The following is a 17,411-nucleotide window of genomic DNA, read 5'->3' as shown; positions in this document are numbered from 1 at the left end:
CAGGCTGATCATTTACTTCAGTTTATTTACCTGCATTCATTTTTAGGTTCATGAAGGCATTTCTCACACAGTGGTGTTTTTGCATGTTTTTTTTTTATTAATCCAATACCAGGATTGGACTCCATAATAGAAGTTTAACCCTTTCCAATCCAATTTCCATCCTGGTTTTTCCTAGGGGGCTTACCCTTTTCTGCCGTTATACAACGGCGCTATCTGCTGGCTGAAGCCAGTACTGCATGAGGTGACATGTTGGATAGGCTCCGACAGCAGAGAGGCTGGCAATATACAGTAAGAGAACCCCGACGGGCATCTTCTAACATCGGAGCTGTATAGCCTTAAATCATAATGTCTTCAGACGTCAGACAGTGGATTGGAAAGGGTTAAGCCTTTCCTTTAAAATTGTCTTCTGTTTAAGACCCAATCCTGGTTTTGGGGGAAAAAAAACAAAAACACAAAAAACAAAAAGACACAAACTGCACTATTAAAAATAACTAGATGTAAATCCCATACTGTTAGAAGTTTGAGTGTGACTTTTGGTTGTAGAATAGTTGGCCCTTTTGTTGACCCATGTGTTGTAAGGTGATAGTAGTAGGTATAAAAAACATACCCAGTTAAGAATCTGGGTAAAGAAAAACGAAATAATCGGTAAAAGGAATGCCCTGGGATTGGTTTGCAGGTTTGGTTTCAAAACGCACGGGCGAAATTCAGAAGGAATCTTTTACGTCAGGAGAATGGGGGAGGCGATAAGGTTGAAGGTGCCTCTCTCAGCGCTCCAGCATCAGCGGACAGTGCTGCACTTACACCAACAGGTGGCGCATCCACATTATCAGACCTCACCAGCCCCTCCCTCAATGTCGGGGCCTCTGTAACCCCAAACATGGACAATCATGAGTCCGGAAGCCCTTCTCAAACTACACTTACCAATCTTTTTTAACGTGTACTAAGACTCTTCTTGTCTTCTGCTGTCTCTTTTTTTGTTGCAATACTGTGCATTTAACCCTCTAATTGGGATATATCAACCGAACGTTTTAGAAGAAGGATCAACTCTGCCGTCACTCAGTGAATTAATCACGACATATAGGCATCTCTTATGTGCTGTCATTGTTGCCTGAACAATATGTAACCTTCATGGGCCGCCATGGATGATGTTGTGTAGGACAGAGTCAAGAGATGTGTAGAACGCAGGCAAACGGTCATATATAATTGTGCGCTATGTTGTCAATGATTCATTCCTGGGTTATATCAAACTTAGATCAGTGCTGCAGCCTGGTGCAGTACTGTAGTCTGACTTTGCAGGGACTGATGCCTACTTGGTACCCTCTGCACCTATGTCTTACTCTTCTCACTGTGATTTTCACTGATACATTTTCATTCCCTTTTATCAATATGACTGCCCATGTAGAGATATCACTATGTTCATCTTCTTTCAAGAATTTAGTTGGCATGGAGCAGTCTGACTAAGTAAGAAAAAAGTCTAGTATTTATTAAAATCCTCTGGTTTTCACTAAAAGTTGCTAATGCTATTTGATGTCATTATAATACATTGCCTCCAATGGAATTACATGGCTGTACTCTGTTTCTTCTTCTTGAGTCTGTATCAACCAGTAACTGCCTAAGTGCATCTCTTAATGCCTTCTGACAGTCCACAGACGATGAACAGACTCATGAATAGCAGTAGTACTGGAAATGTTATATAAAAGCTCCTTTGGTTTACATGAAAAATGCGAAAAAGTCTTTGTTAAGTTATCAGTGCTTGAAATTACAAGCCTAGTCTCTATTGCACCTTCACCACCAGCTTACTGTTATCATGGACCATTTTTAGATCCGAGTCACATCCACATTGATAAGCTTGAATATCAACAGTTAGTGAATAAACTTAGATATAGATGGGGATTTTGGATCTACATAATGGCAAGAGAGTTACAAAGATGAATTCTCAGTGTATTGTGTGGAATATCACACACGGTTCAGAAGTGGCGGAGAACATTTTATAAATCAGTTGCTCTTGATGTGACTCTAAAGCCACGACCTCTGTTGGTTTAGAAATATGACCATTTATTTTAAAAGTTTAAGACAGAAAGTTGTCTTAAAGGGTTGTGCCAAATTCTCCATAAGATAGGGAATAAGTGTCTGATCAGTGGGGGATTGCAAAGGTCCTTAATACAAGCCAAGCACAGTGCCATGAACACATGCTTGACCACTGCACAAGGGAGCAAAGGACACCCTTCACATAATCAGTGTGGTTTCCAGCAGTCGAACCTCCACCAACCATACAGTTATCCGTGGATAGGGTATAAATATAAAACTTGGCACAAACCCTTTAAAGACATTTGTAAATCTCCACATTTTTCACAATAACTATGCCACTGCTAGAAAGTTTTGTTATAAAGACCTAAGAGCAGAGGACTTTCAGATTCTGATAACCTGATAAAAAGTTGGCTATTAAAAGCAGTTTTCATGTGTTTCATATAAACTGAAGGACCTATACTATATATTACTTTTGGTAGGTCTTTTTTAAAGTGACACTCCAGTCAAGAGCTGAAAATTGATATGTTAGTTAGCATATATACAGGGAATCATTACCTACTATGTATTTGTCCACAGAGCTAGCTCCTTGGCTGCTTTTTAGCTCAGCTCTATTAGCACAGAGCTGTGATTTATGACTTTAGTTTAACTGTAGTGCCTAATCTGATGTAGTCTGGGACACACCCCTGTCTCATCATTGGTTCAGGAAGCCTCTTCTACATTCTTAGCCAATGATGAGACAAAGGATGTGTCCCAGACTACCCACAACTAGGCTAAACTATACTTGCAGCTCTGAACTAATAGAGCTGATCTAAAAAGCAGCCAAGGAGCTAGATATGAGGAATAATATATAGCAGGTAATCTTTCCCCCATAGGTACTGACTTACATATCAATTTTGAGCTCCACCCTAGAGGGTTACTTTAAGGAAATACACTGATTTTCACTTTATTTTTCAGTTGCGAATTTGAGGTATGATATAAATAAGTTCATTCTTAAGTGCCTCTTAGGAAATTATATTATACTTATTTCCATAACCTTGAAAAAATAAGTGCAAATATCAGTAAATCCAGAGTAAAAAGGCTAATTTGCTATGACTCCAAGATGTCTTAAAATGTTCCCAATTAACTAAAGTGGTGTACTTTGTGAATGTTTGAAGGGGGGTTTCACATCTCCGCTTGGTATTCTGCTTTCCTGCTCCGTTCAGGGAGCAGAAAAGGGAAATCCACACGTCCGCAGGCTCCGTCCCAAGACAGACCCAAACAGTGCTGGATGGACCCTATTGACCATAATAGGGTACGTCCGTTTTCTGTCCAGCTACCCAACTTTTGGACAAAAGAAGCGCTGAATGCTGTATTTTGAGCTGGATCTGTGATGGAACTTTTAGCTGTAGGTTCTGACGCAGATGTGAAACTGCCCCAATATGTTGTGACCCATTGAAAAAGGCTTAAAACCATGAGCAGTCTCCAGTTAATTGTCTTTTGCATGAAAATCTGCTATTCTTTCAGTGAAACCAACCGTGCTTTGGTTTCATACAGGAATCATGAGCAATTCTGTAAGGAGTTGTAATTAGCCCATGTCCACACTAGAGTATCGCTGCTGTATGCTCTATTTTTGTGAACTGATTGGACAATAGGCAGTTAGAACAACTTTGGATCTGGTTCTTCATTGAGAATTCAATGATGTAGCATGGCCTCTGTTCCCAATGATATTTTTACCTCTGCATTTTGTATCTCAACATGCCATTTTTTCTGTCGGGTTCATACAGAATCCAGCATAAAAAATCCATATGAATTAACAAAAGGTAGAATAGAGCACCTCGGAGGCTGTAATTGTCATATTACAGTTCTGCAACTCAAAAATGTCAAGATAAACACTAGTGTAAACTTGGCCGAAACCGATTCCTGGGCGCTGGATTGTAGGAATAGTAGAACGACCAGACATACAGCATGCAATTTTTATTTCTGTCATTCTTGAGCACAGGAGTAAAATCTCTATGCCAGCAGTAAAAAAAATACTTTTAAAGTTGTAGGCAATAGGAAATGTCAGGAACTTGGCATATAAGAAATTCCCTGTACAGATCCGGAACATTTAATATAAAGTTTTTACAGTTACAGATAAAATGCAGCATTTCTATCTCTGTCACACAAGAAGCTTACATTTCTCTCTCTGAAAGCATTTTTCTTTTTCTAACAGCTTAAAAAGAATCCGTCACCATGAAAAATGGCCCTGAACTACTCTAATGTCTTGATGGCTGAGAGAGACGGATTCCAAGGATGTAATTCTTATCTCTGAACTCCCTTCACTCCTTGGCAGTGAGCTGGTAAAAGACCTGTGTTCTGTTTTGTAATGTATCCTCAGAAGCTCAGGGAAATAGTAGAGCAGGACTACTAGATGCTTCACTACCTCACAGAACACGGGCCGGATTCCACATGTGAATGAAGTTTTCAGGAGTCCTGCTGTACTGTTTGTTAGGAGTCTGGGGGATGCATTGCAATACAGAGCACAGGCTTTTTGCCAGATTTCTGCAAGAGAGTGAAAGTTAGTTTGGAGATAAGAATTACATTGTTGGAATCTGTGTCTCCTTCCCTATCCTTACATTGTAGGAGTTCAGGGTCATTTTTTGAATACCTAACTGATGTGAAATGTCATGGCATAAAAATCATTTTGAGCAGTTTGAATGAAACTCTTGAATTTCACATTAAATGTTGCATAACTTTGCAGATAATTTGCTTTATTTAATTGGGATGAAACTGAAAGGGAGGAGACACAAATAGACATTAGGAAAAACTTTCTGACAGTGAGGGTGATCAATGAGTGGAACAGGTTACCACAGGAGGTGGTGATTTCTCCTTCAATGGAATTGTTCAAACAAAGGCTGGACAAATATCTGTCTGGGATGATTTAGTGAATCCTGCACTGAGCAGGGGGTTGGACCAGATGACCTTGGTGGTGCCTTCCAACTCTACCATTTTATGATTCTATGTATTTGATTAATGTTGGGTAACATTGGATTTTCTTTCATGTCTAAACTTAAGTCTAGAATTTAGGTTGGTTTCACATCTTCACTAGGGGTTCTGCTTTCCTGCTCCATTGAAGGAGCAGGAAAGGGGAATCCCAGGGCTCCATGTTAGGATGGAACTGACAGTGCTGAACAGACCCTATTGACTATAATGGGGTCCATTCAGTTTCCGCTCAACTACCCGGCCTTTAGCCAAAAAAAAAAAAAAGTGCTGCATACAGCGCTTCTTCTTCTTCTGGCATTTTCTGCCAAACCTAAAGCGAAACCTTCGACTGGAGGTTCCAACACAGATGTGAAACCAACCCTTGGTCTGTTGCCTTTCATCAGAAAGCTTTAGGAGCCCAGGTGAGTGTTACACAGCTAGACTTGTATGGAGCCTGGATGGCTGCAGATGGAATCCCTCAAGTTCTCTAATAAGCACTCTATATGCCATTCTAGGGTGTCTTTTAGCAGTAGCAAATTCTACCGTTCTTCAAGGAGAGGATGACTGTGAGATGGCACAATTTTCTTTCATGGATTTCTATGTAAGAAATGTCTCCCTATGAAATTGGGGGAAAACAGAGGTGCAATACTTGTGCGGTTTTACAGATCCATCCATATGCACACAGAGAGGGATAATTAATGTAAAATGTACAGCATTTTTTCATATAGAAACTGTAAAATATTTGCAAAGTTATTTGACTACTTATGTGAATTTAAAACTGTGAAAGGTTTTTGGAAGAATTAAAGTTTAAAGAGTAACTTTGGTTTGGAGATAGTCTACATGATAACTATTAGTGAACTGCATACAGAGCATGCCCTAATATATTGTTTCTTGCCCACACTATGTCCCAGTGAGACTGGTTAGGACCTTTTCTTTGTGGTGCAGTAAAAATGTGACTAACACAAATTGTGATGGTTGGGATTCTGATTTACTTTCACTGGCAATGGGAATGCTCTCATAGACAGTATATTACAATCTCTGTCTATCCAGTTCTCTAATATATGCTGCAAAGAAGTATTTGCTATTAACCCTTTCCAATCCAATTTTGGATTCAGGGTTTCCTAAAAGGCTTTCTCTTTTTGCTGTTATACAACGGTGCCATCTTCTCGTTAAAGCCAGTGTGTGTGCACCAGAGAGGCTCTTACAGCAGAGTGGCTGGCAATAGATGGTAAGAATACCTTGTCGGACGTCTTCTGACATTGGAGCTGTACAAGCTTCAGTCAGAAAGTAGGAAGACGTCAGACAGTGGATTGGAAAGGGTTAAAAATATAATTCTGGGACACAGTTGGGAGACATGATGCTCCTTGTGTTTGATGTTTGACTCTTAATGCACCAATGAAATACATCATCACCACTGGAGTGCACACAGCATCTAATGCTCTAGGTTTTTATCCAAGCTTAGAAGAAAGAAATAATAAGTACACATCACAGTGGGGAGGAGCCAAAAACTGGGGCGGGGTCAAACCCGATTTGATGCTCGTTCGAGTAACGAGCACCATTGAGTATGCTAATACTTGAACGAGCATCAAGCTTGGTAGAGTATGTTCGCTCAACTCTAGTGCCCAGCAATAACCCAATGTAAAAGGACCTTAAGACCTGTTATGCTTCACGTATAAAAACAGTGCAGACATTTTGAGCATTAAGAAAACAAAAACAATATTTAATTTCTAATCTATTCTGGAAAAATACGATGCACAATGTCTAAAACTTTTTTAGACCAGTTTTCTGCTTGAAGGCTAGACTATCCCCTGAAGAAGCTTTTCATCTCTGAGCTCTTTCCACTGTCTCGAGACACCTGAGCCAACATGTTAAAGGCTGCTTATATGCCATGGTCCTAACATCAATTAATTAGAATGGAAAATTATTTGAATACATCATCGGATCAGGCAGGAACAGTGCTATAGGCCAGACCCAAACTAAATAATTAATTTGCATAATAGTATACAAGCACTGGCCATGTAAGATGACCACAACTGTAGATGACAGTGACACACAATGCAACATTGAGGTGTAGTGCTTATTAAACACACATGCATTCTAATATCAGACACTTCCAACTGTATAATGGGTTCTGAGCACACAGTTTAATACAATTTGCAGTATTTGCATTAAAAAAGTGCTAGGTACACACACAAATATAGTTTTCTTCTGGAATATAGCTAATAGAAGTAAGCGTTGCCCATTGACTCATAAACAAGGATTTTCTTGTTTTGAATGGAAGCTGCGGGGTTTTATGTGATGTGACTCTCTTGGCTCTGCTAAGGCTATATTCACATCTGCACCAGAGCCTCCGTTCGAAGCCTCCAGCGCAGATCCAGCATAATATCCTGGATGAAATATTTTAGCATGCTGTGCTGTTTCATCTGGCAGAATTCTGGGCAACATGCCAGAAGCTGGTCGGACCCCAATATAGTCAGTGGGGTCCATCTGATGTCATTCGGGTTCAGCATAGCCGACACTTCTAATCTTTCTGTTGTTCCGCTCTTGGGATGGAGCTGAAGAATGGAAAGACATGGAATGGATTTGAACCCAGACTAAGAGGGCTCACAAAGGGTGGTGAGTATATGTAGCTAGTGGTTTCCCAATTTTTTTGAAAAGACATTTTACACCCCCTACTTCATGGCTATTAACAACATCTTCTGTGTGAAACTAGCACTTTTTTAATAAGAAATTAAGAAGAATCAATTCCATCAGATTGCCCTATTAAAAGGCCACCATAAAAAGAAGTATAGAGGTCCATATTGTGATAGGTAAATGCATATAAATATTTTCGTAACTTTTTAGCTTTAGACATAACTGGGGTATGCCAAGTATTAATGACTTCCTAGCTATAGCCTGATCACAGACAACAGAAGTGTAGAACTCTTCACAATCAACTATTGTTAATGCAAGTAATGCTAAATGATTGCAAATTATGAGAAAAATACACCAGAAAAGGGCTCCATATCTCATCGCAACAAACAGTTTTCTGATAGATAAGACTATGAATAAAAATGACATGAGCAATATCACATTGGTCTGCTGTTCATTTAGCCAAATGTAACAGACAGCCTTATACAAGTAAATATAATCTTTAGAGATGAGCGAGCAGACTCGGTAAGGCGATTTACTCAAAAGAGCATCGCCTTTTTTGAGTAACTGCTGGCTCGTCCCTGAAGATTTGGGGGGCCACGGGGGGCGGCGGTGGGGAGAGTGAGAGAGATCTCTCTCTCTCTCTCCCAATCCCCTCCGCAACCCCCTGCCCCTGCCCCCCCCCTGAATCTTCAGGGACGAGCCAGCAGTTACTCGAAAAAGGCGATGCTCTCTCGAGTAAATCGCCTTACCGAGTATGCATCGCCTTTTTTGAGTAACTGCTGGCTCGTCCCTGAAGATTTGGGGGGCCACGGGGGGCGGCGGTGGGGAGAGTGAGAGAGATCTCTCTCTCTCTCCCAATCCCCTCCGCAACCCCCTGCCCCTGCCCCCCCCCCTGAATCTTCAGGGACGAGCCAGCAGTTACTCGAAAAAGGCGATGCTCTCTCGAGTAAATCGCCTTACCGAGTATGCTCGCTCATCTCTAATAATCTTTCCTTTACTGCTCTGTTATAGTTAGGAGTTGCAAAATCCCAGAAAACTTTTTTTTCCTTAAATGTCCTTCATACAATATTTCCTTTAAGATATATTTATTGGTTAAAGACCTGCGAGTGCAATCATTTCCCTATGACCAATAATGAAGTTTAGATTGCTTTCAAACAGCAGCCATGTTCAGGTTCACAAGCCACAATGTCCTTAGATTGGTTTCGAATACATCTACTCCCATTTTGTTAGACAGTTTAGTTTTCTTTTCTAACCCGCTGCTCATCCCATGTCATCCCATCATTCTTATTTTTGCCCATTCACGTTCTCTGTTTCTGTTGATATTTGTCTTTTCTTTTATAATTTATCAAAGTTTGGAAAAAAATAAATTTTGAAATATTTGAAAACAACTAAAAACATGAATATTTTATTAAAAAAGACATTTAAATGTAAGAAACAATCATGATTGTACATATCCTGAATATTACTTTAAAATCATGTTTTAGTATCTATTTTTCAGGTTAGATGGAAATAAGCAAAATATGATTTGTGATTCTTTTTTGTGAAAAGTGAGCTTTTTTCATGGATTTTTCTTTTTAATCTTTTAAAATTTTTCATGGATTTTCATTTGTTAATAATCAGATTGTACCAGACAAACATGAACTATTTCTAATATATACTATTTTTGTTACTTTTGTATAAAATATCTCGTGTGCAAAGGGTTGTTAATTATTTTTATTGTATCCTGTGAATTAATTACAATTATAATCTGGAAGCACCAAGCTTAGTAATAGCAAATTTACAAAAAAAAAAATGCATGTTGGGCATTCGCATTGGACGCATATGATACTGGAGTTCCATTTGTTTCATTCGTTTTTATGTGAATTAGTTTAGTAATACATTTATTAACTTTGTGACTTACTTGCAAAACACAGCAAGGCCCCATTGTAAGAGAAGGTAATTATATAGCTCCTTTCCATCACAGGTCTAAAAACAATTGGTTGTGTTCCAATTCTTGTTTCCAAAACCAGCGCCATCTTTTCCATGGGTTGTGTCTAGTATTGCAGCTCATTTAAGTAAATTCCGGACATGCCTAAGGACAAGATTGGTGTGATTTAGGGTAAAAGCATAAACCCATCTTTCTTATATAATTCTTTATGGATAGTGAATAGAGATGAGCGAGTATACTCTCTAAGGCACTTTACTCGAGTGAGTAGTGCCTTAGCCGAGTATCTCCCTGCTCGTCCCCAAAGATTCGGGGGCCGGCGGGGAGCAGCGGGGAGGTACAGAGGGGAGATCTCTCTCTCCCTCTCTCCCCCCCACTCTCCCTTGCTCCCTGCCGCAGCTTACCTGTTAGCCACGGCGGCCCCCGAATCTTTAGGGACGAGCGCGGAGATACTCGGCTAAGGCACTACTCGCTCGAGTAAAGTGCCTTAGAGAGTATACTCGCTCATCTCTAATAGTGAACTGACAGATTGGAAATTGTCTTGTGGCCATCTTTGCAATCAAACCCACTGGTGTATGTCTCCTAGAATAACTTTGTATAGACATTGTATTACTTAACGAGTTGCAGTCTGTATTACAGTCCAAAGCTGCATTCAAAAGTGCGCTGGCTTCAAAGCTGAAATCTCCCAGTATTCTTTGATGACTAAGACCATGTAGCAAAAAATGAACCATCCAGCTGCTATATGATGTAATTGTTAACTGCTTGTTTGTTGATGGATTCCAATAACAGCCTGCATTAACCCTGAATGTAGCTAATAACTATAATGCAGACTGTAATTCCGGATCAGAACAACTCAAGTCATCCAATTTATTTTTGAAAATTACACGTATTGTCTAAAATACACTATAAGTGAACCTTTTATTTCATTACTTAAGTAATTTAAAGAGGCAGCACCAAGATTACAAGGATTCCCCTATACACGGGATATGGGGTAACTTGTTGATGGTGGGGGTATCAAAGCTGAGACCCCTGCCTATCTTAAGAATTGGGCGTCCAATGTCCCCCTCTGCCTGTCACTACGGTGTCACTTCTCCCTTTGCAGTGATGTCAGAATGATTGGAGCGCTGGTCGAGCATGTATGGTCAAGACTCTATTCATTTCAATGGCACTAACGGAAATACCAGAGCATGTCTTTCAGTCTCCTCATCACTGTGGAGGGTGTAGTTACTCCATAGTGAGAAGGATGGTGAATTCGGGACCCTCAATCCTAAAACCAGCAGTGAAACCCTCACCGATCAGCAAGTTATCGGCTCTCCTGTGGATAGGGAATAATTTGTAATCTTGGTACAACTCCTTTAGGGTTTCCAACTTCCATCAACTTATTTCAGGCCTTTCGGGTCTCATCAGTACAACATATGGAAAGATGTCAATTTTGAATATTTGAGTCCCAGATTTCCTTTGGAAAAAGCAATATATGCAAATTCTATTTCCTCCAGGATACAATAAAATAATGTAGAGTCTTAAAACATACCAAGTATACAGTACTTACAAGGAGATCAGTAGGTCTAAAAAAATCCATTGCCATTATCTGACATTCTGTATTTTAGGCAAATGCCTTTGACATTGGTGAATGTTCTTTTTTTTATTATTAAATGATTGTGTACCATGCTCTGAATCCATGTTTTGCTTGATTGAATAAAGCTTTTGCACATTAAATTAGTGTTTTACGTTAAGGGGTTCACAGAAGATCCTGTAAATTAACATGCTGCACTATTAAATGATGCTGAGTCCCCCCCCCCCCCCCCCATTAGTGAGACGCAAACTGTTTTAAGTAATTGCTGGAACTCAATGCTGGACCAGAGGATGAACATAGTAGTGAGACTAAGTAGTGCTATGGAGTGGCCATTTCCCATTTGTAATATGATTGCTGCACATCCTTCATATCATTTGTATAAGGTGTTACGTAGTCAGCATGTCATGGACACCCTCATCTACATTCCTTATTCGGCTCTAATATAGACACTGGGGCATAGTACTGTTTCAATATATCATCTGTACAGAAAATGACTATGTATAATTTTAGCATTGTCCAGAGTTTAAAAAAAAGGCAGAATTACATACCTCATGTGGTTTTAGCGGCCATTGTTGGTTTTTTTTTTTAATAGGACGAGTTCTAGAATTTGTTCTACAGCTATTTCTATAGTATATACCGTAATAGACTGCTAGATCCTATGTAAAAATACATTTTTACATAACTTTTTTCTTCACTGAGGTCCATTGGGACAACAAGGCCACAAAAAATGCCAGCATGATCTAAAACTGCCTGAACACTGTAGCGGAAAACCTGCAATTGGAGAATTCCTAAATTCTTATTTACTAACATTGCACTTCCTGCGACTGCAGTAAAGTACTTAGACTTCAACAGAAACATTTTATGTGATTTTTGATGAGGATTTTGAGCATTTTTCGTTTTCCCGGCTGTGATGATCAAAAACCAATATTCCCTAAACTGTACATATTGGTATATTAATGGCTTAAATAATATTAAAAGCTATGACTAGAGATGAGCGAGTATACTCGCTAAGGCACATTACTCGAGCGAGTAGTGCCTTAGCCGAGTATCTTCCCGCTCGTCTCTAAAGATTTGGCTGCTGGCGCGGGTGACAGGTGAGTTGCGGCGGTGAGCAGGGGAGAGCGGGGGGGAGAGAGGGAGAGAGGGATCTCCCCTCCGTTCCTCCCGTCTCTCCCCTGCCGCTCCCCGCCCCCCACCCGCCCCTGAATCTTTAGAGATGAGCGGGGAGATACTCGGCTAAGGCACTACTCGCTCAAGTAGTTAGCCTTAGCGGGTATACTCACTCATCTCTAGCTATGAACATACATTTTAGCTGCTCAATATAGTTAAATGATCTAGGACTATGTTACGAAATTTATTCAGGACTTTTGAGCCAAAATTAAACTCTTTTTATTTGTTCTTTGCTTATGAATGAACATTTCATTCATTTAGTTTCAATATCCGGATGATCAAACTTCTCAGGGTTCTTACCATGTTAATCCATTTGAAATCATTGATTGGGTATCATATTGTTATTATTTTTACTCCTTCAACGATGATCAAAAAAATGAATAAAACTTTTTGGATGATTATATTCAGTACTATAAACAGATAGGACGAAGCATTTAAGGAATGGTCAGGTCCATTTACATTTTGCATAGTAGCAAAACAATCAAGAATATATTGCACATGATCGAATGAACCTAATTTACGCAATGAGAAACATTACAAATCAAGATGGCTGTCTCCGTTTTCCATACGATCAAAGTATTGATAACATTCTGTACATAAATCTCTGTTGATTTTCAGGCTCCATATTCACCCCAGTCTGTATATCCTGCCTTTAAGATAAATGAAACTCCTTTATATAGGGGTTGTATCTCAGTTCTTCAAGTGCCTTACTGTACTTTATAGTACTTTGTGAAAATCAGGATGACTTTGTGTTGTTTGTTAAAATGTTTCCTTTTTGACAATTCAATAGTTTTGTATGGTTAATTCTTATTTCTGAATAAAAAAAAAATATAAAGTCAAACTTTTCAATGATCTGTTACAGGAGAGAGTTGACTTTCAGTTCAGCTGGTCAGGTGGCTACAAATGATGATCTTATATATACATCTTCGTGTTTCAGTACAGTATGTAGTAGAGAACAAATGTCCATGTTTTATTTTTTGTTTCTTGAGAAATGCATTGTATAGAACAATTCCCTTTGAATATTTATGGACCAAACCTTTGTGAAATCTGATTAAATTTGTGTGAATAAACGATTTGCATTTAGTGGACTTTTATTTAGAGCTTGTTTGCCAATCAACTCTGCTTTCAGAACGTATCTTAAAAGAACCGAAAGGTAAATGGAATTATATCGTTAATTATATTTGAAGTGCTTGTCTTTTTTTTTAAAGAGATTCCTACAAATATATATAACTTAGAATTAACGAAGTTTTCTAACTTTTGGGGGAAAACAAGGTCTGAGAAATGTAATTTTTTTTTTACAAATATGTGCCTTAAATTAGCTAATGTTGCATGGAAACGATCTGTAATACATGGTCTTTGGTTTTTTTTGAAAAGTGCTTATAGAATTAGGATTATTGCATGAGTTTTTCTAGCAAAGTATATCATGATTTAAGTTATATTAGGTGCAAGCGGAATGCAATTGGGTGAAATGAGGTATAAGGAATCGTAACAAGGAAGAGGATGCTGTAAGTGGGCTGCTGTAGCACAAATTTGGTGCATTTTTGACACAAGTTAAAGGGATCATTCAGTGGTATTTATTTTTAAGACTGGCACAGGTATAAAATAATAAATAGGTCTATAGGGATCTCCTTCATGCTCCCATGGCTCCAGTGTCCTCCAGCCACCGCATACTTCCAGATAGCATGGTCACATGATGTCTAGGCTCATAATTATTGTACCAATATTAAGGCCAATGATTGGCCGCAGAGCTTACAATCTAGACAGAATGTCACCATACTTCTAAGGAACATGTGGGGACAATAGGGGATTGGAGAAGAAAGAAACCAGAGTGGTGGGGGCATCGAACAAGTGAGTATAGCTCTATTTATTATTATACACCAGTGCCAGTCTGCAGTAAAAAAATAAAGGCGTATTCCCATCTCAGAAATCCAATTTCAATGTGTTCGGAATAGCCGAACAATGTTTAGTTCCAAAACGCTCCGTTCTCCAGATATTGCAGATATTGATTCCTCTGTCCTCTGATTGTTTACTGCTTGCTGCCAGCAAACTGACCACCTCTTCTTTGGAAAGAAATAGCAGAGGAAGAGAGGAGGCCGGCACTTGCGCACTTCTTTCATCTAAATCTGATTGCAGAGATCACGCTAGCTTTTAGCCTGGCCACCAGCTACTGCTATGCTCTGCTATTTCTTTCCATAGTAGCTGTGGTCTGTTTCCTTGGCAAATAGCAGTAAGCAACCAGAAGGCAGAGGAATCAATAGCTGCAAAATCTGAAGAACGGAGTATTTTGGAAATAAGCATCTTACGGATGAATGTATGGTTTTGCAATTTTAAACACATTGAAATAGAATTCCCAAGATGGGACTACCCCTTTAAGCACCACTGTCCAACCTCTTTAAAAACATATCGCTCATTGCATATGGAGCCTTATTGGTACATTTCATCGATTGTCAGTTTACACAGTGTCATTATACTGGTGCCTTTCAGAGGAACTAAACCCATATAAAAATAACACAATCAGAAGACTAAACTTACATATTTACCACTGAAAATCAGAACTTGTTCACGGTCTTCTTAAAATGTCTCTATTTTAATTATTTCAAGGTAAGAAAATTGATGGCTTCAACCAGTAAAAAAAAAATTATGCTTCTATGTATACATAGTCCTTCTTGGTCCGATCCTTCTCATTTTATTGATCATGCACAACAAAAACATCGTGGAAATTCACAGTCAGCAATGCTGCTCAATATTGGCATATACTGCCCATTTATCACAGGGTGGTATATACCATTTATTAAACTGGAACTCGTGAAGATTTTAAGTGCATCACCTATTTGGAGCTACTTTGTAGAAAATATTACAAAAGTGTTCAACTTTGTAGTTTTTATTGCTCCAGTACCTCTAAAATAAAAATGCATCCTCTTCTTGTTAGCTTACAGATAATAGTAGAGGGAGCAGACTACACATGACCGCAGGATCAGACTTCCCACAAGGTTTGTATAGGTCTGCTTAGGAAATGTATACCCAAAAATGTTTTTTTTCTTCAAAGACAATTTGCATTTTTTTCATGGCTTCAAAAGTAAAATCAAATTAATACTATTATTATCACCATCATCATAATTGCTCCGGTTGTTGAAAACACTGCAGGACTACCTAAGGAAACTCAAATGCTCTGCAACATTCCTGCCTCTACGTCAGCGGTTACAGACTAAAACACACGAGTCTGCTTCGCACTTATAGACTTCCCATTGCTATACACAACGGTCTGTAGCCTGCTGACAGGCAGGCAGGGAGGCTGTGTAGACTTTGAATGTCACTTAGTAGTCCTGCAACAGATCTGGATTGCTCCTGCAGCTAACGAGAGCCATTCCATAATTAATGTTAGTCTAGTTCTGCAAAGTAGCTCCAAAGTCGAAAAATTCACATTAAAGCAGCTGGTTTATTTTTTTGGGTTTAGTTCCTAAAAAAAAAAAAAATAATAATAATCAAATCACAATTAAAATAATTGCTTACCCCGTTAGTGCCAGGTTGCTCTGTAGTTTAATACATTTTTGCTATGATTTTTTTCAGGGAGAACAATGTTCGGGGTTTAACAGCCATACAACCCGGCGTTTGAAAATTCCCTAAAGTATTTAAAGAAGGGGAAAAGTTTGATCGGAAAACCTACTGCAGTGAAGACAAAGACAAAATTAGCCAAAAACAAAAACTATACATATATTTATAAAACATTTGTCATTTTTGAATGTTGAGAATTGTTTTTTTTTTTCCTTTTCATATGCATAATTGGCTGATAATTCGAATGTTGTGCTATAGTTTAGATATGGAAGGCATAACAAATTTATCAGTTGCAATTTGGAGATTTATAGATTTCTCTATCACATTATAAAATATGTATATACACAATGGAGCAACCTGGCATTAATGAATCTTATACGATTTGAATGCAAAGTTTATGGATGACTTGCCTGATTTTAAGCACAATAAAATTGTTAACAGAAATGTAAAAAGAAACACTTTATAACATGCTTGCAGAAATGTATTCTTAAAAATGTGACTTATGTATCATTTATGTCTATTCACTCTTCATTAGTATTTTTTTTTCCTATTGGGGTCAGTCCCATGTAGCAAATTTGTAATTTACTGCTTTTTTTTTTTAAAGTGAGAGGAAACACGATCATTTTATTGTCATTACCATAAAATAAAAATATGAAAAAATATAAGAAAACAAAAAAGGAACCATTATTAACCCTTTCCAATCCACTGTCTGACGTCTGAAGACATTCTGATTGAAGGCTGTACAGCTTTGACGTCCGGCAGGGTATTCTTACTGTATATTACTGACTACTCTGTTGTTGGGGGGCCTGTCCCATACTGCAGTACTGGCTCTAGCCAGCAGATGGCGCCATTGTATAATGGCAGAAAGAGAGAGCCCCCTAGGAAACCCTGAATCCAAAATTGGATTGCAAAGGGTTAAAAGCAGGGTTCAGAAAATGAAGTTATAATTAACAGAAAAAAAAACACACACTTAATTGGTTAATTGTTGTTAATTATATTTATAAATATTCCAAAAAAAAAGAATGATCAAAGTTTATTTTATTTTAGCAGTTCCAATTAAAAAGCAAATACATCATATTGTTAAAGCTTTTATTCTCTCTCATTTTTTATGGCCACTGCAAGCCTATACAATATTTTAAGGTTGGGATCACACATCCCAGTTGTTCTGCAGTTTGTTTGCCACTTGTATATATTTTTTTGTAACAAAAGTATCTGTTGATGCAAAAGGGAATCCATATGCAACAGGGAAGAGACGTATGAAGCTTTATATCAACCGGGATGTGTGAAATTGGCTTGCACAATTGTAAAGCGTACTACATGGGACGGCTCTGTGAACAAAAAAATTAATAAACAGAGAAAATCTGCATGAGGTTTTAATACACTTGTTCTCTATTTGTGTCAATAACTTTCCTTGATGTTCGCTGTAAAATAAATGAGTTTTTTCCATTAATAAATTCAATGCAGATAAAAAGTGTTTCTACAAAACACTTCCTAACTAAGTTGTGATTTCACTGTGTATTCATAATTTTGGATTATTATTTTTGAAATATATATCTATTTGGCATTTAAAATATGAATATATCAAATCAA

The 17,411-nt window shown here is 38.4% G+C and overlaps 1 protein-coding gene across 5 annotated transcripts in view; it reads left to right on the top strand.

Moving 5' to 3' along the window:
* LHX9 (LIM homeobox 9) overlaps window positions 1-16,313 on the top strand; it is a 59,271-nt gene extending 42,958 nt beyond the window's left edge. For 2 of the 5 annotated variants that reach the window (XM_066597187.1, XM_066597186.1), the window contains exon 5: window positions 15,837-16,313. In XM_066597187.1, coding sequence (XP_066453284.1) covers window positions 15,837-15,893 — 57 coding nt within the window. In that variant the 3' untranslated portion in view covers window positions 15,894-16,313. Of the gene's footprint in view, window positions 1-676; window positions 2,568-15,198; window positions 15,260-15,836 lie in introns of those variants that run through there. The other 3 variants (XM_066597182.1, XM_066597183.1, XM_066597184.1) reach the window with 2 other exon arrangements.
* The last annotated feature ends 1,098 nt before the right edge of the window (window positions 16,314-17,411 follow it).

This window comes from Eleutherodactylus coqui, chromosome 3 (genome assembly GCF_035609145.1).
Source record: "Eleutherodactylus coqui strain aEleCoq1 chromosome 3, aEleCoq1.hap1, whole genome shotgun sequence".
Taxonomy (NCBI): domain Eukaryota; kingdom Metazoa; phylum Chordata; class Amphibia; order Anura; family Eleutherodactylidae; genus Eleutherodactylus; species Eleutherodactylus coqui.
This window is presented reverse-complemented; position numbering and strand designations above follow the sequence as displayed.